This window comes from Rosa chinensis, chromosome 1, assembly GCF_002994745.2.
Source record: "Rosa chinensis cultivar Old Blush chromosome 1, RchiOBHm-V2, whole genome shotgun sequence".
In the NCBI taxonomy this organism is placed as follows: domain Eukaryota; kingdom Viridiplantae; phylum Streptophyta; class Magnoliopsida; order Rosales; family Rosaceae; genus Rosa; species Rosa chinensis.
In genome coordinates, this window is record NC_037088.1 from 8,924,803 (window position 1) to 8,946,833 (window position 22,031).

A 22,031-nucleotide genomic window follows, 5' to 3' on the forward strand; every position below is an offset into this window, starting at 1 on the left:
CTGTCGTCTTCCCAAACAACTTAGGAAAAGGAGCGATACCTTCCTTCCCCCTAAATTGCTATTATATTTCTGCTAGTGGGCAATACTGCCCCCACCGCCACCTAATTTGGACGACTTACTCTTTCAAACAGAAGCAAGGAGATGATTTACTTTCAAAACAGAAGCAAGGAGACGATGCACTTGTTTGTTTGTTACTCTACCTTTTTCTGTCGTCTTCCCAAGCAACTTAGGAAAAGGAGCGACACCTTCCTTCCCCCTAAATTACTTTTATATTTCTGCTAGTGGGCGGTACTGCCCCCACCGCCACCTAATTTGGACGACTTACTCTTTCAAACAGGAGCAAGGAGACGACTTACTTTTAAACAAAAGCAAGGAGACGACGCACTTGTTTGTTTGCTACTCTTGCTTGGCTTTCATACTTGCAAGCTCTTCATACTGATCCTCAATTTCCCTAAAGAACTTTGAACCATGGTAGCGGAGGTCTTCCTCGGTGCATTCCTTCAGTTACTGCTCGACAGGTTAACTCCTCATCACGATTTGCTCAACTTGGCGCGCCTGCATGGCGTCGACAAGAAACTCAAGAAATGGAGTCCAGCGCTGTCTGCAATCGGAGCGGTGCTGCAGGACGCGGAGGACAAGCAACTGAAGAGCGAGGCTGTGAAGCTATGGCTGGATGAACTCAAACACTTGGCTTTTGACATGGATGACATCTTGGACACCTTTTCCACCGAGCTGTTGCGGCGCAACGTGATGAATCAGCAACATGCGTGGCTTACGAGTAAGGTACGGGGAGCTAAGTTCAATTTCAATATGAATTCGGAGATCAAGGAGATTAGTGATAGGTTGGTAGAGATATCTGAAAGAAAGGACTTGCTTGGGTTGAATTATGTTGTGAATAAATGTAGTCAGGTGTGGCAAAGGCCGCCGAGTTCATGTGTGTTAGATGGGCCTGTGGTTGGTAGGGATGATGATAAAAGGAAGATTGTTGAGGTGTTATTGAGGGATGATCAGCCTAGTAGTGTCAATTTCCATGTGGTTGCCATTGTGGGTATGCCAGGACTTGGAAAGACTACAATTGCAGGTCATGTCTTCAATGATGATGCAATGGAACGGTTTAGTCCCAAAGTATGGGTATCTGTGTCTGATAACTTCAATCTTGTGAGAGTGACAAAGGCAATTCTGGAATCAGTTACATCTGCACGCTGTGATTTGGAGGAGTTCAGTCAAATTCAGGAGATTCTGAGCAAGGCATTGGCAAGTAAAAAGTTTTTGGTTGTTTTAGATGATGTCTGGAACACATGTGACTATGATCTATGGGCAAAGCTGCAGTCTGCCTTTCGTGGTGGAGCATTGGGAAGTAAGGTAATTGTGACAACTCGTGACACACAAGTTGCTAAGATGATGAGATCCATTGAAGTTCATAACTTGGGGTGCATGTCAGATGATGATTGCTGGGAAGTCTTTGGGCAACATGCATTCTTGAATGTTGAGAATGGGAGACTGCAAAGCTTTGAGTTGTTTCGGGAGAAAGTTGTAGCAAAATGTGGTGGGTTGCCCTTGGCTGCAAGAGTCCTTGGTGGTCTTTTAGGCTGTAAAGAGATAGACGAATGGGAAGAAATATTGAACAGTAAATTATGGAGTCTATGTGATAACAGTGGCATTCTCCCAGTATTAAAATTGAGCTATCACTATCTCTCTTCAAATTTGAAAAGGTGCTTTGCCTATTGCTCAATACTTCCAAATGACTATGAATTTGGGGAGAGGCAGTTGATCCTTCTATGGATGGCAGAGGGTCTCATTCAGCAGTCACATGAATGTAAACAACTGGAAGATTTAGGGAGTAACTATTTTCGGGAGCTATTGTCCAGGTCATTGTTTCAAAGGTCCAGTAAAAACCATTCACAATTTGTTATGCATGACCTTGTTGGTGATTTGTCACGGTGGGCTGCAGGAGACATGTGTTTCAGATTGGAGGATAAGCTGGATGTTAGATGTTCTTCAAAGGTTCGCCATTCCTCTTACATTCCTGGTCAATTTGATGGGGTTCAAAAATTCAAAGAATTTTTTGAAGTCTGTTGAAGGAAAATCAAGTTTAATGTGCCTTATCAAACTAGGAATAGGAATAGGAGAGAAGGTTCTAGATTTCCCAATCCTACACGGATTGGTATTCCTTGTAACATTAGATTATGCACTTTGTAATCCCTATATATAGGGCTCCTATTCTCTATAATGAAACACACTTCTCTCATCAATCTCTCTCAATACCAATATACTTAAACACGTTATCAGCACGACTCTAGCCATAAAGAAAAAAAAGAAAAAAACCCCACAAAACTTCCTTTGCCAAAAATCTGCCGCAAGCTCTTGCCTGCAGCCTTCTGTCTACCTGCGTGCCGACTACCCCAGCAGCCCCTAGCCGAGCCCCCACCGCGTCTGCTCTGCGCTACGCGCCCCTGCGCTCGTCTGCCTGCGCGCCCGTGCGCCTGCAGCCCTGCTGCCTGCCTTCCCTGCGCGCCCGTGCGTCTGCAGCCCCGCGTCGCTGCCCTGCTGCTCCTGCAGCTCTGCCGCACATCTGCTGCCCCGCGCACACCTGCCCCCGCAGCCCGTACGCACACCTGCGTTCGCTGCTGCCTTGCCCGCAACAACTGCTGCCCCGCAACCGGCCTGCCTACTTCGCGCCCGTAGCCCCTGCACCCCCTGCTGCCCCTGCAGCACACCTGCAACTCACTGCCACTGCAGCCCCTGCTGCCGTGCACCACTGCACACCTTTACTCGACTCGCTTCGTTCCATCACGCCTGCATCGACACGCGCGTGATCCAAAACCAAAAAGTAAGTATCCAAAAGAGTAAGTTTTAAAGTTCCTAAATTGAAATTCTTTCTTTTTCTCGGGGACTTAAAAACCTCCCTTCTTCTTCATCCCACCTTTCTTATAACGTGGGTTCGATCATTGAAAAGCGGAATCGTGGGGATTCACGCAATTAACGAACTAAGAGCGTTCGTAAGACTTCGGACTAAGAGCGTCCGCAAGCATCGATTTATGACCTAATAAACATCATTGTTTCGGTCTAATCCAATTTTCTTGGAAATCGATTTCTTGGTAGCATAGCTCGGAAATCTTAAATATTTAGTTGTCGTGGAAGTTTTAACTCCGAAACTAATATATTTCTTCTTCTTATTTCAGGATGTCGAAACTTGACTTTCCTGCACTTACCTCAACTGGCTCGGAATATCATAGTTGGGCCACGGATGTTGAGCACCATCTCACTTCAAAAGGGATCCTACCCTTAATTCAAGCTCCTAATCCTACTCTCATATTTGAGCGTACGGCTACGAACAATGCCACCGCCCTCATCTTGATGAGGCGCCACATGGATAAATCACTCCGACTGGAGTACATGGCAATCAAGGATGCTAGAGAATTATGGGTCGCGCTAGAAGAGCGATTTGGAAATATCAAGGATACCCTCCTCCCTGACTTGAAAGTTCAATGGGGCAATCTACGATTCGCCGACTTCAAGTCTGTAGCTGAATATAATTCAGAAGTTCTACGCCTCAAAACCATGTTGGGGTTCTGTGGACAACCCGTCACAGAGCAAGAACTAATTGAGAAAACTCTCTCCACCTTCCCCGTCTCAGCAATTTTGCTCTCAAAGCAATATCGAACGGAATTCGATACTAGACGGATCACGAGATTTCATCAACTCATTACTATTATGTCTGTAGCTGAAAAGCATGATAATATCCTCGTGAAGAATTATAATTCAAGGCCTATCGGAACTAAGAGCGTTCATGAGGTGAATTATAATAATGCACCCAAAGGAGGGCGCAAGGAGCGGAACCCTAAGAATAAGGGACACAACGGACGTTCTGGTCCATATAACCGCCCTACAAAGGAAGGTACTCGTCAGAATGAAGGACGATCACGTGGCAATACATGGCAACGTGGGAGAGGAGGCCGTGGGGCTCCAGGACATGGAGGAACCACCCAGGGCCGTGGGAATGGCGCCAACTCCTATGGGGGACGCCACCCAAGTGCAAACAATGCACCTCAATTAAAGGGAGGAAATCACAATGACATGTGTCATCGATGTGGATCTAGTGAGCACTGGTTCAAACAATGCAACGCAAGCAAACAATTAGCTGCGCATTACAAGGCATTTAGAGACTTCAGAGAGCATGAAGCCAATTTTGCCGAAAATATAGAAGAAGATGGTGATGATGCCGACGTCAATCTCACCATAGCGGACTTCAAATCTGACAAAGAATTGCACAAGGATGTTGCAGATTTTGATTAGTATAGTCCTTTACTTTTCCAAGAATTATGTAATGGCTATTATGCCTTAAATCAATAAAATGACTTATTGTATTAACTTTTTCCCTCTAGGCGTACTCAAGAGTACTTGTGATGTCTAGGCAAGGTTTGATCTGAGAGAACGGTTTTAAAAGTGAGCAACGCTCCACCAAAATCTCGCCTTACCTTACCTGGTCACAACTAAATTGAAATTACCGAAAGGATTGAGTGACTACGATTTGTCTACGGTTTGATTTTCATATTGGATTAGATTTTGGTCAAGAAACTTTGATGTAATCATTGGCTATTATTAATAAAGTATCGATTTATTTTATTCAAATGTCTTGGACATATTCTAAATTCGAACTTTATTATTTTTCAGTATGTTTCCCGGAGAGCTCGAATGCCTCGTGGATAGTGCTACTACACATACCATCCTTCGAAACAGGCAGCTATTCCTATGGATGGCGCCTACTCGATCTTCTGTGACTACGATGGCTGGACCATCTCAATTGATTCATGGTCGAGGACCAGCTCAATTTATGTTGCCTAATGGCACTACCTTGAATGTCACCGAAGCTCTTTATGCTCCTAGGGCAGGAAGAACCCTATTGAGCTTCAAAGATATAAGAGCCAATGGTTTTCATGTGGAAACACATTGTGAGAATGGACAAGAGTTCCTTTGCATCACCTCTAATGACTACGGACATAAACGAGTCTTAGAGAAACTTATGTGTCGCTCTAGTGGGTTGTATGCAACCACTATTCGAGTCATTGAATCCAACCATGTCATGAGAGATGATTTATGGGATTCCGACACGTATAGGCTTTGGCACGACCGTTTGGGACACCCAGGTCGTGACATGATGATCCGTATATTAAAGACTTCACACGGACATCCCTTTTTCAGAACGAAAAGAAGTAAAACTCGGTTTTTGGACACCGAAGGAGCCCCTGCGCCTCACGGCGCCGTTCACCCCCAAATCCGGCCATCCTTGGCCGGCGCCGCCTTCCCCCTGCGGCCTCAGGGTGGCATTGACGCCACCAAGGGTCCTTTGTCTCCAACTTTTACTTCTAAAGTCACTTGTGACTTTGTGGCTCAACCAAAATCCTCATTGGTTGTTTCTAAAGCCCATCATTCGTTCTGCAAAGCCTGCTCTTTAGCAAAGTTAGGATCAAGACCATCCTATGCAAAGGACACCAAGGAAAATATACCATTCTTGCAAAGAATTCAAGGTGATATTTGTGGACCTATTCAACCACCATGCGGACCATTTAGATATTTTATGGTGTTGGTTGATGCATCGACACGCTGGTCACATGTCATGCTATTGTCCACAAGGAACGCTGCATTTGCTAAACTCCTAGCACAAATAATTAAGTTACGGGCTCACCACCCTGATCATCCCATTAAGTCTATAAGATTAGACAATGCTGGGGAGTTTACATCAAAGACTTTTGATGATTATTGCATGTCCATTGGGATTGATGTTGAACATCCTGTTCCTCATGTTCATACCCAAAATGGTCTCGCAGAAGCCACCATTAAACGACTTCAAATGGTTGCTCGAGCATTGGTGATGCGCACCAATCTCCCTATTTCTGCTTGGGGCTATGCAATATTGCATGCAGCCGTGCTTATTCGTCTGAGGCCCACTGCCACTCAACCCTTCTCTGCGTCCCAGATGGTTACTGGGTATGAGCCTGATGTCTCACACTTACGCATATTTGGGTGTGCAGTCTATGTGCCTATTGCGCCGCCACAGCGCACCAAAATGGGTCCTCAAAGACGATTAGGCCTTTATGTTGGATATGATTCTCCAACGATTATCCGCTACATAGAACCCTTGACAGGCGATCTCTTTACCGCTAGATTTGCGGATTGTCACTTCGATGAGACAGTCTTCCCATCGTTAGGGGGAGATAAGAACATCAATGTTCAACAGGAACGACCGGAATTGTCGTGGTCTGTCCCCACTCTGTCTCATCTTGATCCCCGAACCGCACAGTCTGAAATTGAAGTGCGGAGAATTCTCGATCTTCAGAACGTAGCAGAATCGATGCCTGATGCGTTTTCTGATATCGCTAAAGTGACGAGATCACACATACCTGCTGCAAACGTGCCTGCAAGGATTGATGTCCCTAAAACTAGAGGACATGACGCTAACTCAAGAGGATTTGAGCATGGCGCCAACGTCCCCTCTCACAGTGATGGTGACGTTGTGGCTAGGCCCATGGCTCCTGCCAGGAAGCGCGGGAGGCCTATAGGTTCGATGGATTCTCGCCCAAGAAAGAAAGCGAGTTTGGCACAGAATAATCCATTAATCATCGATATAAATAATCCATCTCATGAGAATATTCCGGATTATGGTTATGTCCAAGAGACATCATTGGGGGACGCTCCAATGTCAGAACCAACTCCAGAGAATAGAGAGATCTCCATAAATTACACTAGTGTACATGAGATGATGGATAGAAATTCTATGGCGATTGATGATGCATTTGCATATCATATTGCAAAAGGAATTATAGAATATGATGATATCGAACCTCGCTCTGTTGAAGAATGTCAACGAAGAGCAGATTGGCCTAAATGGAAAGATGCGATCCAGGTTGAATTGGATTCACTAACAAAGAGACAGGTATTTGGGCCTGTAACGCAGACACCCCCAAGTGTAAAGCCTGTTGGCCATAAATGGGTCTTTGTTAGAAAGCGTAATGAGAAAAATGAGGTGGTAAGATATAAAGCCCGCCTTGTGGCGCAAGGTTTCTCACAACGCCCTGGAATTGACTACGAAGAGACATATTCTCCCGTAATGGACGTTATAACGTTCCGCTACCTTGTCAGTTTGGTAGTTTCCGAAAAACTTGACATGCAGCTTATGGATGTGGTTACAGCATATCTCTATGGGGATCTAGATTCAGAGATATATATGAAGGTTCCAGATGGACTTCAACTACCCAAATCAAGTGGCTCTAAACCACGGAGCGCGTTTTCAATAAGATTAAAACGCTCACTATATGGATTAAAACAATCTGGACGGATGTGGTATAACCGTCTAAGTGACTACTTGATTGGGAAGGGATATATTAACAATGAAATATGCCCATGCGTGTTCATTAAAAGAACAAGTTCCGGATTTGCAATCGTAGCAGTTTATGTCGATGACATGAACCTAATTGGAACTCTAGATGAGTTGAAGGAAACTGCTAAATACTTGAAATCCGAATTTGAGATGAAAGATCTTGGGAAAACACGGTTTTGTCTCGGTTTAGAACTCGAGCACCGTAGTGATGGGATTTTGATCCATCAGTCTGCATATACTCAGAAAATTCTAAGGCGCTTTAATGAAGATAAAGCAAAGCCTGCAAGTACTCCCATGATCGGCCGTAGTCTTGAGCCCGGAAAAGATCCGTTTCGTCCAAGGGATGAGGACGAAGAACCCCTAGAGGCCGAAGTGCCCTATTTGAGTGCAATAGGCGCATTATTGTACTTAGCTCAATGCACAAGACCGGATATCTCATTCGCAGTGAACTTGTTAGCTCGACATAGCTCTGCGCCAACACGCCGCCATTGGATTGGTATAAAGACAATCTTTCGATACCTAAGAGGTACGATTGATATGGGCTTATTCTATCCCTACAGAGAGAAAAGGAATGACGGAAATTTGGGATTGGACCCCAAAAGGCAAAACGCCCCCGTCCATGGAATGGCCGCCGGCCATGTTGCCGCCGCCGGCGCCGCCACCGCTCATGGTGGCCGGCGTTCTCCTATCTCCCTCCATCAAAACGACAATGATGTCTTGATGGGTTTTGCTGATGCAGGGTACCTCTCTGACCCTCACAAAGGTCGCTCCCAAACTGGTTATGTCTTTACCATGGGAAGCACTGCTATATCTTGGAGGTCTACAAAACAGACCCTTGTTGCTACTTCCTCAAATCATGCAGAGATTATTGCTCTACATGAAGCTGTACGTGAATGTGTATGGCTAAGGTCTGTAATTCGACACATTCAAGGAAGTTGTGGTTTGAAGTCTACCACAGATGAACCTACATGCATTTATGAGGATAATGCAGCTTGTATTGAACAAATGAAGTTAGGTTTCATCAAGGGTGACAACACCAAGCATATATCGCCTAAGTTCTTTTATAATCAGCAACAACAATCACTTCTAAAGATTGAAGTGAATCAAATCCGATCAGAGGATAATGTAGCGGACTTATTCACTAAGTCGTTACCTAAATCCACCTTCGAGAAACATGTGAAGAGCATCGGATTGAGAAAGTTATCCGAACTCCCACGATTGTAGCAATCAGGGGGAGATATCGACATCAGGGGGAGTTATGATGTCTACATGTTCGATCTCGAAGAGTGAAGGACGTGTTGTGCTCTTTTTGTCCTTCGACCAGGATTATTTTTGTCCCACAGGGTTTTTGTTACCTGGCAAGGTTTTTAACGAGGCAACGGATGAAGCGTCACCACCAAGTTTGAGCGGCACAAGGGGGAGTGTTGAAGGAAAATCAAGTTTAATGTGCCTTATCAAACTAGGAATAGGAATAGGAGAGAAGGTTCTAGATTTCCCAATCCTACACGGATTGGTATTCCTTGTAACATTAGATTATGCACTTTGTAATCCCTATATATAGGGCTCCTATTCTCTATAATGAAACACACTTCTCTCATCAATCTCTCTCAATACCAATATACTTAAACAAAGTCAGGCATTTGCGGACTTTCTTACCACTTTCACTTTCAGGTCGATCAAATTATCTAACTCGTAATGTTACTTTTGATCTATTACCAAAGTTGAAGTACTTGAGGGCACTCTCTTTTAATGGCTATCAAATAACTGAGTTACCCAATTCTATTGGTAAGCTGAAGCATCTGCGGTACCTTGATCTTTCTCACACACAGATAACAACTTTGCCAGAATCAACCAGCAATCTGTACAACTTGCAGACATTGATATTAGAAAATTGTGCTTGTTTGAAGACACTGCCTGCAGACATGAGGAATCTAACTGATCTGCGGCACCTTAACAATTCAGTTGTACCTTCATTGGAAGAAATGCCTGTGAAACTAGGTAGATTGACTAATCTTCAAACACTGAGTACTTTTGTGCTGGGCAAAGGTAGCAAGTCAGGAATAAGTGAGATAGGTCCTTTATTGTGTCTCCAAGGGACATTGTGCCTCTCAAGATTGGAGAATGTGAGTGATGTTGATGATGCAAGGAGGGCTGACTTGACTGGCAAGGAAGGGATTGATTCATTGCAACTAGAATGGAGAGAATCAGGAGAAAGGGAATCAGATGTTTTTGAAATGTTAAAACCTCATAGGAAGCTCAAAGTGCTCACTGTAAAAGGTTATGGAGGTCTTACATTTTCAACATGGACTGGACACCCTTCATTCTCTTATATGACGCATGTAAAGTTGGAACATTGTAAAAATTGTCGATTCTTGCCTCCACTTGGACAGTTGTCTTCTCTGAAAGAACTTTGTATAAAAGGAATGTCTACAGTGGAAAGCGTGGGTCTTGAGTTTTATGGAGAGAGTAGCCTGCCTTTTCCTGTATTGGAGACCCTGGAGTTCAAGGATATGCAGAAATGGAGGGAGTGGCTTCCTCGGGTGCAAGATCAAGGAATTGAAGTTTTCCCTTGCTTGAAAATGGTTTGTATCTCTGGATGCCCCATACTGGAGGGGAGATTACCTGAAAACCTTGATCTATTATCGAAGCTTGCCATTGATAGATGCGGGCAATTGGTGGTTTCAATTGCCAGTTATAAACGTCTTCGTGATTTGAAAATTCATGCTTGCAAAATGCTGGTACATACAAGTGGGGTTCAATTTGAGTTACCAGAGGTGATGGAGCTTTCATGTATTTCAGAGTTTAGACTCCACATGGACGGATTCAAGAGAGACTTAACAAAGCTTAAAAATCTGAGAATTACTAGTTGTGAGGAGCTGACATCTTTATGGAAAAATGAGGATAGATTGCTGCAACGTCCGATTTATGAAGGAAACAGCTCTCACTCTTACTTTGTTCAAGAGCTGAAGTCACTTCAATGTCTTCACATAAATGATTGCTCAAATCTAGTTTCTTTTTCAAAGGTTAGCCTGCCACCTTCTCTTAAAGAAATAAAGATTGAGCGGTGCAGTTCTCTTATAAGATACCAGATACCCCCAAACGTAAGAAGTCTATACATCGATTCCTGCATAAACTTGGAATCATTAGTGGGGGAGGACAAGGAAGGTGAGGATCCTTCATCTTCCTTTTCTCCTTGTTTGATACAAGAGGAGGCATCCTGCCTCGAGTACTTGAGCATAGTGAATTGTCTATCTCTTACAACCTTATCATCCACAGGCCAGCTAGCCAGGGGACTTAAACATCTTATCATAAGTCATTGTCACCAGCTAGAATCAATAACTGATAGCTTCCACGTTAACACCTTCCTTGAAGAAATTGTGATTAGGAGTTGTGGAAATCTTAAATCGTTACCAGAGGGCTTATGTGACCTCACCAATCTTCAAGTCTTTAAGATTTGGGACTGTGAAAGTCTTGTTTCTTTCCCAAGAGGAGGGTTGCCAACAAGAACCTCCAGCTTGAAAGAGATCGAGGTTATGAATTGTGATAACTTAGAGGCCCTTCCTAAAGACATGCAGAACCTCCACTGTCTTCAGAGTTTGAGGATTTCATACTGTGACGGTTTCGCTCCATTTCTAGACAAGGGTTTGCCATCCAACCTAACATTCCTTGAGATTCGAAATCTCAACAGTTGTAGGCCACTCCTGGAAGCTCAAGGATTGCACAGACTCACTTCTCTTAGAGCGTTGGATATCAGGGGAAATGATTCACAACTAGTGTCATTTCCACCTGACAAGGAGATGGTGCTCCCCAAATCTCTCATTCTACTTCATATTGCAGGGTTCCCGAATCTGAGGCACCTATCCAGCAAGGGCTTTCAGTTCCTCCCCTCTCTTGAATCTCTTCAAGTCTTCAGCTGTCCAAAGCTAGCATCCATTCCTGAGGAGGGACTCCCTCTTTCACTTACACAACTTCATATCTTTGGTTGTCCACTGCTAGTAAAGAACTGCAGACCTGGAAAAGGACAATACTGGCACTCCATAGCTCGCATCCCTTTCATATGGATTAAGGGTGATAAGGGAGAAGACATATTTAGAAGCTGAGAATCCATGCCTCTTAATCTCATACTGCTCTCCAAGCTTCAGTGTATATGTTAGTCGGTGTGTAGGTGTGTGCTCGATTCTATTTTCTTTTTTGTTGTGGTGATTTGATTATACTGAACATTCAGATGCTTTCTGTCCCAGAAAAGATGAGCATAGTTACATGTTAGAAATGTGCATGCTGTCAATAATGTTTCTTATAATTTGGGTTCTCTTTACTGAGAAGTCTGTCAACTAATTTATTCTTCATTTCTGTTCTTTGTGAAGAAGACTGTCAGTCTCTTTACTTATTCCTCGATCATTCATCTTGATTTTAGTTTCTTCACATATTTCAGCAGTGAGACCTCTTACTTGCTGAAAAGCTTCATCTTTTGTCTGTCATGTTGTGGTCTAGACAAGATCATATCCAAAATCTGTGTCCAAAATTAAGAACGTATCCTCTTATTTTGATTCAACGTGAAAAGAAGCAGGATGCTCTTCTTTCTTGATGTGAATGTTGTTGTGTAATGTACCTAATCAACACCATATATATTATGTATTAGAAATGATATATTGCTAAGTAATTATTCAAATTTAGGAGTTCAACTAACATTCGAGGGTTATGGGCTTTGTTACCAATTAAACTATCTCATATAGACAAATTCAGGGTGGATTCTTGGGTTGGCTTGGGGATTTTAGGGGAAAACTGAGACAGAATCAATCAGAAAGTCAGAAGACCAATCTATAGTACATGTTGGTGTGAAGTGTGTATTTGTTCTGTTCTAGTTTGGTATCGTTGGGTCTTATATTGGATAGGTACTCAATTAGGTCTTAAGAAGTTGGTGGATGCTTGAGTTAATTAAAAAAAGGCATTTCACTACGAGATTTCTTATATAGTGAATGGCATTCCTGTCAAAACAAGTTCTTTGCAAAGAGCATATGACTCTGTGGTCATATATATACTCACTATCTAATCTCAGCCCTTCTTTTGATATAGTCAGTGCCCAATTTTCTTTCTTGTGTGACCTGGTTAAGCTATAGTGATGAAAGTAGCAGTTGGCTCTTGTTTGTAATCTCTATAGTCTCTTTGGGTTCTTATATTCATGTAATTATATATTCTTCTAGTTTCAATGTTAGACAAATTATGTGTTATGTGGGCACGAGAGAATAAATAGAATTGTAAGTAGAGTTGATAATATTCAGAAAAAGAACTCCAGAGAACAGTGTTGAAAATTCGTTATCCAGATTTTTTTCTCCTTGGTCACTAATTGATTGACCACATCTCCTCTCTTTTTAGAGTTGCATATTCATAATTAAGTTTCTGGTCGAATTAAAAAAAATTCTTAGTTATTTGTAATTCCTTTGGCAGGTTTCAGAACCATACTAAATTGTGGAGCATGTTGGCTTGAACAATGGTGTACTGTCAATAGGCTCACATTCTTTGGCATTGACAGATGGGTTCCCAAGTCTCAAGAGCTGAGTTGATGCTAAGGATAGGGTGGCTGCTGCAAAGCTATTAACGTCCATCTTGGATCCATGAAGCAGTACAGAAAAAAGACAAAGAATTTTAAACAGCAACAAGGAGCTAGAGACAGAATGGTCCTTCCTAATAGTTGCCATTTGCTGTGCTTGGATTCAAATTTTCTTTAGGAAAGTAAGCAATTGTATGGAATTCAATCCTAGTTTTCACAACATCAATGAAGAGGAAAATTGACCGCAAATGTTCAAATGTTTCTGTAGGCAAGTAAGCAATTTTATGATTCCCATTTTCAGCTGAAAGTATGTAATTTTGTTGAACATTCAGCAGATAATTCTTAGTTTGTAGAATCACTTCTCCTAAATAATTTACTTTTTATTTATTTTCATCTTCTTTTACCTTTTTGGAGTTATAAGGGTTCTTAGATTTGATTGGAGATTTGCATATCATGTTTGTGTTTGCATATTTTATGTCCAAGTGTTCTGCTGATATGCTCCAAAGGACTACTAGGCCATTTCACCTATCATGTTTGTGTTTATTTCCGCCCCTGTTGAATGTGAAGAATTATTTTTGGCATGCATTGTTGAAGAAATCACAACAATAAAACTTGGTAAATTGCACTCTAAATTTCTTTTTTAGACGCTTTTTATATAAAAACTCCCAACTCCAGGAACATTGATACAGATAGTCGCACTGCAAAAACTCCAAGCAAAGAAACTATTGACATGATATAGAATATGGATCCGGCTCCTCTAAAGTGAGGAGCCATCTCATCAAACACCAATAGAAAACAGCAGCATCATTCACATCTCACTAGCTTGATTCGAATTTGCTCAGAGAAGGATCCCAGTCCTCCTTTCCCAACAGAGTAAGGAGGAAGGTCATGTAGTCCCCTGAAGCGTCTTGAGCCACAGCCTGTTAAAGAGGAACACTGTTCTTCTTGTAGTAAACCTCCATGATGTCCTTCAAGTCCTTCTCTGCCCTTGTAACAATCACACGAGTGAGAGCATCCTCATTGGTCCCGGTCCCTATGATCGCCTTGCGAAGTACCTTTACACAGAATACCAGGGGTAATATATATATTAGTTTGAGAGGGAATTGTTTCTAGAAAAGAGAGAATTACACTTGAAATTTTGGTTACCTTCTCAAGGTACTTCTTGTGGTCATTGAGGAATCGAACGGCAGTATGTAATGCCTTCTGGAAATCATTAGCCCCATCCTCCAAGAAATTCTGAGAGAGAGAAAAAAAAACAGATTGAACATTAAAGCACAAAAAAAACACTTCAGCTACTGTTAATTAGCAATCAATTACTTTCAGAACACATTAAGAATTTGGATTTGAAACAAGTATTCTTAGCCCCCACATCTATGCTGTTCTTATCTTACCTTGCTGATAGAGTTGCCATGGTCATCTCTGTATTTGTTGAATGTTGCCATGAGCTATGTCTTGCTTCGTGTACTCAGGATTCTAATAATTTTTTCATGATTAAAACACTCGTCTTTGATAGCATCCCGAAGAATATTAGCTTCTGAATTTGCCAACTTTACATTAATCTCGTTACCGTCACAGCAGTAAGCAGTCACCAAAGCAACCAAAAGCTGCAACATTCACCATAAGCCAGAAGCACCACTAGCACTTCTACTTGTCTAGTTTAACAGGCAGTCAAAGTTGCCAACCAATTGTTATTCGAAGGTGAAGTAAAGAATTAGAGTGTGACAGCATAACATGTCAAATTGTCCAACAGCATGTACCTTGTGGAGATCACCATTGGTACGTTGAGCTAGATCTTCTTCCAAAGAGCACTTGTAACGAAGCTGGTAAGCTTTTCTTACAGCCAGAAGCTCTTCAGGACACCGAACACTGAAGATTTCAATGATGACATTGTAGTTGCAATCGGGTTTCTTGATGGCCAGATTAGCCAAAACAGCATCACAATCAGCTGGATCCAATGTCCAACGGTACACTGCTCTCTATACATGTTATCCCATGCCAAAATGTTCTTTAGTATCATATAAACTTGTGACATAAGAAGATTGGGATATTATATTTCTTTTGCAGTAATCTGATAATATGCAGTAACATGTTGTTTAGTAATGATACCTCAAAATCACCAGAGAGCTCAGACTTAAGGTGCTTGATAATATCTTCTTGACAAAGTTGCTCATAAACGACCCTGATTTCTTTTCTTTGAGCTGCATTTCTATGACCCAGTAAGCAGATGATGGCCTTCTCATCAGTCCCCCATCCTATGTAAGAGTACCCAACAAAACATAAATTAATTAAATGGACATAAATTCATGCAGATATATGAATTCTGAAAGAAAGCCGGTGAGCTGTGACGCATTGAGAAAAATTGGCAGTGATTACCAATAGCAGCAAGTTTGAAGACGTAGCTCCAACTGCTTCAAATTATTGAACCTACGCATAGGATATTGATATGCAACGTCAGGATCCTTCACAAGTGACAGATCGAAAAGATAAAAGTTAGATATTTCCTCAGCATAATATAGAATTCGCATGGATAAAATACAGAGTTCAAAAAATGCTACATATCACCAAGTGAACAAGTTAGAGCATACTTACCCCCACAATTGAAGCTAAAATTGACAAATATTTGACATTCACAATTTCTGCAAAGAGCTTATGTATACGATCATCAAAATATATGTTCTCTCCCGCATGCGACCTTTGAATTTAAGCTCAACTGTGCTTAGCGATTTTACATTCTTCAAAGAATAGCTTGCCAAAAGGTACTTGACATTGAACTTTTCAAGGTTTGGAGCATTAGCATTAACAAAATTTTTGTACTCATACCCTCCATCCCTAGCATAAGGGTCATCCTCTGGAACAGCACAGAATCTCATCTGTAGTCTTTTGAGTTTAGGAGCAGGGATAGTTAAGTTCAAAACTTTATCATCTCTAAGTCTTCCGAGATTTCCATGTATAATTAAACCTTCAAGTGCAGAGAAACAACACGAAAACAGTTTTGCCACTGAGTCGACAGCTACAGGATAATATACCTGAACATCAAGGTACTTGAGACTTGGAAAACAACTTGAGTTAGGAGGGATAGCAATAACTTGGAAAACAACTTGAGTTAGGAGGGATAGCAATAACATGATCTGTTAGTATCAGCTTCAAAACTACCAGTGTCTTGCAAATGAAAATGCTTGTAGGCAACTTAAGACACCCTGTGTAGGAATTTGAGGGTGTGGTATAAAGATCAAGTTCAAGTTCTACAACATTACGCCTAATGGCAGTGCAAACCCAAGCATCAATACGATCAAAATAATCTTTGATTCCAAGGCAGATAAGACGGAATTTATGAATGTTTGACAAGTTACGGAACAGAAGTACTCGATCAACAAACCCAGCTTGACCCACATGTTCATCTGAGTCATATTTCGGTGAAGATACATATACCTCCAGATTCGGAACATAAGTCCACACATTGTTCCATCTATGAGATAATAGGAAGGTCTTTACAGCATCTCTTGTTTCAAGGAATGAAATAATGTGGAAAAGAATTGCATCTGGCAATCCACTGATCCTATCTTCAATACATGGTTTAAAAAGCTTCGAGTTTGAACCCATTCAGGATGTGATACCCTATTTTGGAAACAGATAATGTGTTACAGTTCAAAACCCAAATAAAACATGAAGCTTTTAGTGACTTAGAAACAAGCCCACATAAATCTATGCCTCTATGACACTCATGAATCTGGATTCTGGAAACAGAATTCTTTTTATATATATTTGGGTCAGTTCTTATTGAAATGAATATATAGCATTTGGGGTTCCATTGATCAGCAAGTATTATAAGATTTCCGTCGTCTTTTCATTTCGTTTTGCTAGGTTTTCTTAGTACCCAAACAGAGGATATAGACAGGTAAAAACTGAAAACAGAGGACATGCCAAAGATTAAAACTTCAACGGATTTCAGAGCAAAGTTCAAAGATTTAACAAATCTCAGAAGAGCAAAGAAGTTACCTGTATTGCTTTTGTTTAGTGGGCCACTTCAGTTCTACCTTTTTCGGTTGATGGGGAGAGTTTTTGTGACTCTCTGAGAGGCCAAGTGCAAAGACAAAACCTATGACAGTGAATTACCCACTCTTCCATTTTACTATTAAGGCCTAATATCAAGTTACCCCTCTAAATTGAGAATTTATCACCTTGTCCCTCAACAATAAAAAGTCTTAAATTAGTTCTTCATGTATCGAAATGGACCAGTTTAGTCCAATTTTAATCCCTTCGCCAAACTATCACAGAAGATAGAATTGCGGGTATACAACTATAGATGTCTTGGATTATCGAGTGTATTCAATTCAACAGTAAAGTGAGTATTTTTGCTTACTTGGTTACTATTATTTCAATAAATTTGTTATCACATGATCAATTAGTATCAAGATATTGATATTGTGTAACTTGAATGATCATATTATAAAAAATTTTAAATATAGCACAATGTATGACACAATTTATATTCGGTGGGTACAAAGTTTAATTAGTTCTTCACGATGATGTATTTGAATCAACGTTCGCTAAAGTGAGTATTTGTGATTAGGCATCCCATATCCGATGACTTTGCAATTAGGAAGGACTTTGTGTAACTTGGAATACCAAATTGTAATGTTTATGAACAACATGGTGCAATGTAAGAAATAATGTAAACTTAGAGGATACAAAAGTATAGTTTGTCCTTCCATGAACATTGATAAAAGAAGACAGTGTCTTCTTCTCAAAAAACAAAAAAAAAGACGCGCATTGAAGTGAGTATTGGTGATCATACTTCAACAAATCATACTCCAGATTCCACCACTTCGCAAGGTTAAAGGACTTTCCTTAACTGGGAGGATCAAATTGTAAACTCTGTTAATTAACAACATTGTGCAATGCAAAGTATAAACTATAAAGCATGGAAAAAACTAACCCTCTACAAAGACTTCATTTATATTCTACCTTCCAATCTAAAATGACTTCCAGCTTTAAGCGTATCCTGCCTAAATTCTATGGTATCACTCATTAGCCAGATTCATTGTTTAATTTGTTTAGAGGAGAATCATGTAGATAAAGCTAGAGTTAACATACGTGTCGATGAGTTTAGAATTTGTAGGTTCACATTGATCATGAAACGATTTGCTGGTACTTTGAGAATCAAGCATGATTCTCTGATTAATGAAGTTTAATTAATCAAAGTGAGTACAGCAAGAAACCATTACTTTAGTTACTTCAAAAGCATGTGGGAATAAAATTTTCGTGCTTAATTCATAGATTAAGTCTAACATGCCAAACTCTGGCTATTATATATAGGCAATCATTTTTCAATACCTTAAAGCTAGACAGCTTGTATACCCTGCTAGATAAGGAAGTTTGGCTTCTCTGCAATTGTAGACCGTTTGATATCTCTAATAAGAACTGTAAAGGGGAACAATGCTTCTGCCTTTTGAACTGTAACTTACCTGCCAATGCAAGAACCAGTTTAGTTTAAACAAAAATGGAACTTAGAGCATATATACCATCTGCATTCTTTAGATTATATAGTAGCTGGGCTACTCCTTTTTGCATATATAATTTCTTATAGGTCTTATCTACTAACGATCTTTAATGGTGAAAGTGAAATTGATGATCTTTTTCCACAGAAGAAAGCTCATACATTATCACACCAATTTGAGTACTGTTCCTATATATTTAAGCAAGTTTTAGATTATGAAGGCTAACTTTTGTAGTGTCAAAATCATAGATAGCATCTATAGTTTAATTTTTCGTGAAATCTACGCTAGTGCAAATTAAAGCTAAAATTATACAACTTAACTACTGTTACAATGTCAATTTTACAGCATCACAGTTCATATGACTATATGTTTTTAAAGTTTGTCTATGACTGTATGTTTTTAAAGTTTGTCTATGTTTGCAACTGGAAATCTGATCGACAAGCTAAAAACCAAGCCGCTGTTGTATTCTAATCATTTGAAGCCACACTGCCATTGCGTCATGAGTTTGTTTCAGATTCCAAATCCCGCGTCATGAGTTTGTTGCAGATTCCAAATCAATTAAACGAAAACCAGAACTCCTCAAACAATGATCTTAGATTCTTAGTTGCAGAAATGGGGATAGATTAGATGATGTAACTCAACTCTGTATCTAGAGTTGCCAAATTGTACATCAATCTTCTCATTGCCGTTATTCTGATTACTCCTTAATATCGTGAGGCTTCTGCACTTCTGTTTCATTTCACTTATATTCAACCAAAATCTCATTGGAGGATTTGGAGCAATGAAGACCAATTACTTCAGCTATCTTCTTGGTGTTTATAATAACGATAGAGTACTAGCGAGAGCTAACATGAAGAATGATGCCATGAAAAGTATCTTAAAGTATAGCTAATAATTTACTTCTTTATGAAACTTAACAACCATTTGAACAGAGCTGAAGCATATTGCTTGTCAATGATCTGTACATGAGAGAATAACAAAATCTTCATCTGAACAGGAAACAATTATTTTATTTATAGTGCTTCTTATACGAGATACAACATTTTGAATAAGAATACAGATAAAAAATGTAGACTATTTTCTTCTAGTCCTTTCCTGCTGCTGGGTTTACAGTTAATGTTTTGCAATCCGACTCCCAGACCATGTTCTTGTGGATTCTGCCAATGAAATCAGCAGCTTTGTTGTCAATTCCAGGCTCAGCTACCCATCGACCTCTATCCTCCACACTAGGCCACACCTTTGTTGTACTCAAATATGAATCCTCTATCTCTTCTCCTCGGTGAGGCCTCCGAGACTTGAAGAAGCTGAAGAATGAGAAAGAAGATTTCTTGTGTCTGTTGTTTCCTCCCATGACTCTTCAAAACGATGATCAAATGCTTAAGAATGAAGAGCTATTGAAGAATGTTGTATACTCTCTCTTTGGTTTATAGTGGCAGTGAGGCTGTGTTATGTATTTATAGCGGATTAGCGGGAGGCCAAGAATCTGGAGGATTCAGACTTCTAAGGAAGTAATGAGTGGTTGTGATCACATGTGGTGTGAGAGTATTATTATTAGTAAAAAAAAAGATTGGAGACCAGAGAAAAGAAAAGCATATTTCCTATGGTCCTCTGCTTTTGTAATTGGCCTAAACAGCCGTAATCAAAGTTCATCATGCAATTCTTGGCTCTTTCCTTGCACTCTCTTCACCTTCAAGATATTATTAGTGCTTTTGTTTGTCTACTACAAATAGGTCTTGGGACAATAGTATTGCACCATAAATCAAATTTTCCCTTTTCACCTTCCACATTGTGCCACTTTCAGGGACCCGTTTTCAGGGACCTTCAATGGATCAGATGTCCTTGGCATGTACAAGCATGGCATGTGGCCGATCATTGTACCGATACTATCCCAACTTAACCACTTATTAGGTGTTGAGTTTTAATAACAAAAGACCTCGGTACAATTGGGTGTGATCCACCCACTTATAAGTTATATTTTATTTGTCACTTTTCCAATGTGGGATCTTTCATCTCCAACACACCCCCTCACGTGCAACCTAGCTCTAGGTCTGCACGTGAAATTAATTAACAATCCAATTCCTATATTGGAAATTGGGACACAAGTCTCATATTGGATACTTGGTCAATATAACAATCCAAGGCTCACATTAGACACTTGGTAACAATCCAATCGGAATATTTTGATGGCAATTAAGGAACCCAAATTTGGGCCTATGGCAATTGAATACGCAATTAGAGAGAGACCCGCTTTGATACCAAGTCAAATATTGAGATGAAAAAAAAGAAAATATTTGTGAGTGAGAATACTTCTATATTATTCACAATTGTGTAAGGGATACATACAAAACCCTATATATTGTACTATACTTGTACTACACATTAGTACGATCTAGTATAGGAACTACTGAATACACATATTCTCTAAATGACTCACACGTCAACTAATAATGACTGACATGTCAACATAATGACTCACACGTCAACACAAAACTAAGTGAAGAACGGGATAATAAAGCAGGTAATTCCTTGGTCTTCCTTGTTCAATTAAGTCAGATTCTTTTCTAGCAAGATTCCAGTTGAAATGAAAGCCAAAGTAAAGTGCCTATACTTTGTGAATCTGCCACAGTTCCACGAATAGGGGTTGTGGTTACTTCTGCCCAAATTATTGTACATGGGTACATGCTTTTGTTCTCAATCTTTTCTTTAGGGGTCTACGGCACCAACTATTCACCTTCTCTCTTTCTTTTTAGCCTTCTACTTTAACATAGCTCTTTTTAAGCGTATGCATATAACATGCAAATGTTGGATGAGTTCCCACTTGAATTACAAGCACTAAGTACAGCTAGCTACCAGACATAAAAATTAAATCAATGATGGAGAACAATATCAGAGCAACCCTTCAAAGTAATAGGAGACCTAAAATTAAATCTCAACCAGAAAGAATGCGTGTTATACCATAAAATCATCTCTAACTAGAATCAACCAATCAAACAACTTGAACAACTTGTATGTCTTAGTCTGATGTGACCCCTAGTGATTACACTCATGGAATCTCATTAAGCGCTGAATTAAGACTTGCGAATCGTTCTGTTTTTGACAATATTCTTCACTAATTTTTAAAGGCATGCATGCTAGCTAGTATGAAAGATGCTTGCTAATCTAAACCTCATTTATTGTTATAATTTCTTCAATAACCAAATTACGCATTAATTAAGATCTCATATCAAATATCATGAACATTGTACTGATGTTCGTTCATTCTTTGTTAGTACGAAATGTACGAGCTTTTGCAGAATTTGGGGATTATTCTTGTCTTCCACTTTGTCTTTTTTTTTCCTTCCATCAGAGCTTCTCCTCCCTTAACGTTGATATTTAAGACATAAAAAAGCAAAAATGAGACAAGTGACCTTCTAAAGTAAATACCAGCCTGAATTTGATGGTGATCGAAGTGAGTTCTGTATGCCTTTTTTTAGCTGTATTGAACTGTGGCCTTCTAAATCAGTAAAAGAGTTTCACTTTTCTAAGATCTTATGAGTACTTCTGATGGTTCATGTGGTTTGGACAATTTTGGATTGCTTAAAATTAACCCCTCACAAGGTCCTACGAA

The 22,031-nt window shown here is 40.2% G+C and overlaps 2 protein-coding genes and 1 pseudogene across 3 annotated transcripts; 1 reads left to right on the plus strand and 2 right to left on the minus strand.

The window, feature by feature from the left end:
- Positions 1–324: 324 nt before the first annotated feature.
- Positions 325–13,281, plus strand: LOC112182905 (putative disease resistance RPP13-like protein 1). Of its 2 annotated transcripts, XR_005804971.1 has the most exons (3): positions 326–2,070; positions 9,010–11,543; positions 12,824–13,281. XR_005804971.1 is itself a non-coding variant. In XM_040512940.1 (2 exons), exons 1-2 carry the CDS (start codon positions 469–471, stop codon positions 11,476–11,478), a joined length of 4,071 nt encoding a protein of 1,356 aa, XP_040368874.1. In that variant the 5' UTR covers positions 325–468; the 3' UTR covers positions 11,479–11,727. The 2 variants fall into 2 exon arrangements, 1 of the variants encoding a protein (XP_040368874.1); XM_040512940.1 differs by lacking the exon at positions 12,824–13,281 and having other exon boundaries at positions 325–2,070; positions 9,010–11,727.
- Positions 13,282–13,567: 286 nt separating this feature from the next.
- On the minus strand, positions 13,568–17,014 carry LOC112200028 (annotated as a pseudogene).
- On the minus strand, positions 14,540–16,526 carry LOC121048929 (putative FBD-associated F-box protein At5g56440). Its single transcript, XM_040518809.1, has 5 exons — positions 16,080–16,526; positions 15,656–15,952; positions 15,044–15,178; positions 14,684–14,902; positions 14,540–14,578 (listed from the first exon to the last, which is right to left on the minus strand). Exons 1-5 carry the CDS (start codon positions 16,524–16,526, stop codon positions 14,540–14,542), a joined length of 1,137 nt encoding a protein of 378 aa, XP_040374743.1.
- Positions 17,015–22,031: the final 5,017 nt, after the last annotated feature.